At 35.2% G+C, this 1,744-nt stretch overlaps 1 protein-coding gene across 1 annotated transcript; it reads right to left on the bottom strand.

The window, feature by feature from the left end:
• Window positions 1–394: 394 nt before the first annotated feature.
• LOC110105198 lies at window positions 395–1,114 on the bottom strand. Its single transcript, XM_020834591.1, has one exon. The coding sequence runs from the start codon at window positions 1,112–1,114 to the stop codon at window positions 395–397; it is 720 nt and encodes a 239-aa protein (XP_020690250.1).
• Window positions 1,115–1,744: the final 630 nt, after the last annotated feature.

The raw sequence follows: 1,744 nt of genomic DNA, 5'->3' as shown, positions 1-1,744 counted from the left end.
TCTATTTAACAAGATTCTAGCTAAAATTTTATAGATGGAGTTACAAAGACTAATCGGTCTATAATTAGACAGATTTACAAGGTTTTTAATCTTTGTAATAAGGATAACAACAGTTTCCTTCCAAAGATCACACATGAGACCGGAATGTAAGAATTGATAAACTGCTTTCCAAATGTCCTCTTTAATGAATTTCCAATAAAGTTTGATAAAAGAAAGAGTAATTCCATCAAGACCAGGAGAAATATTACCTTCAACTTGTTGGAAAACTGCTTCTAGTTCTGTAATAGAGAAATTAGCCTCCAACGAATTAATTTCAGCTTTTCCAGAATTTTGCTCGGTACAGGCCATCCAGTCAACTTGCAATTCCTCATTCTCCATTTCATTTTGAAGTACTTCAAAAGGTGTCTTCAATGCATTCTGGTTCTTCACTCAACCACCCTTTCAAATTTCTAATTTGATTGATGAAATTCAATCTTTGTCTGGTTGAAGCCACAGAATAAAAATATTCTGTATTAGAATCTCCATCCTTGATCCATTTGACCTTTGCTCTCTGTTTCCACCAAGAAGATAATCTTCCTAAGCTGGAATTAAGCTCTTTTACCTTAAATTTCAGCAAGCAGATTTTATCTTCAGATAATCCCCCTGAATTAGCTTCTTCTTCTTGTAGCTCAATGATATCCTTCTTTAGTTCTTTTTTAAGAGAGTTGAGATTAGAGTGCTTCGATCTACTCCAGTGAAAAAGAGCCTTAAGAACTCTTCTAAATTTAGTATTCAAAACTTGAACATCATCTCCTCTGACTGATTTCCTCCAGGTTTTCGAAACTATGGCTTTGGAAGCTGGAAATGAAGCCCAAATATCCTCGAACTGCAGTTTTTTCTGTTTTCTGAATCCAGAATTTAAAATGTTGAGAATTAATGGACAGTGATCCGAAGCAATTCTCCCAAGGTGATGAACAAGTGCTGGTTGAATGCTCTTCAAAGCTTCTGAGTTGATAAGGTAACGATCTAACCTTTCTAGAATACGAGCTCCGCCTTGCTTATTGTTACACCAAGTGAATTTGGGTCTTATAAAACCCACGTCATGAAAATCACAGTTATTCATGAAAGCATTCATGTCTTGAGGTCCTTGGGAGAAAGAAAACTTCTTTCCTCCCCTTTTCTCCTCTTGAGATAATAAACAATTAAAGTCACCTCCTAAGATAGAAGGGAGTTGATTATTTGAATGAGCCTTTAGAATTTCCCAAAGTCTTCTTCTTTCATAATTATCTCTGCTGCCATATATAGTTGATATCAACCAATCCAATCACTGCTTGAGAAGAAGAATGCATAACAGTAAAAGAACAAAAATTTCTCTTCCAGCTGATTAGAATACCGCCTGAGAGACCTTCGGCTGGGACATAGAAAAATTCCCAATTATCTCCAATTAGTTTACTGACTTCAAGTCTATCAAAAGAAACAACCTTTGTTTCAACAAGCCCCACAAAAAAGGAATTATAGTCCTTAACAAATTCCTTTATATACCAGGAAGCTTCTGAATTTCTAGCTCCCCTACAATTCCAGAAAGCTATAGACGTCATTTGGCTTTAAAAGTGGAATAAATTCCACTTTTAATCTTCTTAGAGTTTTCACTTTCCCTTTTCTGAGAAAGAATGTTATCTTTACCCAAGGAAATGAGTTCTTTGATTAATTTCCCTTTAGCTTTTGAAGAGTCTGTCAACTCCAATTATTTAGCAGCAACTAATCT

This window comes from Dendrobium catenatum, unplaced genomic scaffold (assembly GCF_001605985.2).
Source record: "Dendrobium catenatum unplaced genomic scaffold, ASM160598v2 fragScaff_scaffold_879, whole genome shotgun sequence".
NCBI lineage: Eukaryota > Viridiplantae > Streptophyta > Magnoliopsida > Asparagales > Orchidaceae > Dendrobium > Dendrobium catenatum.
The sequence above is the reverse complement of the archived record's forward strand: the minus strand, read 5'-3'. Positions and strand labels throughout refer to the sequence as shown.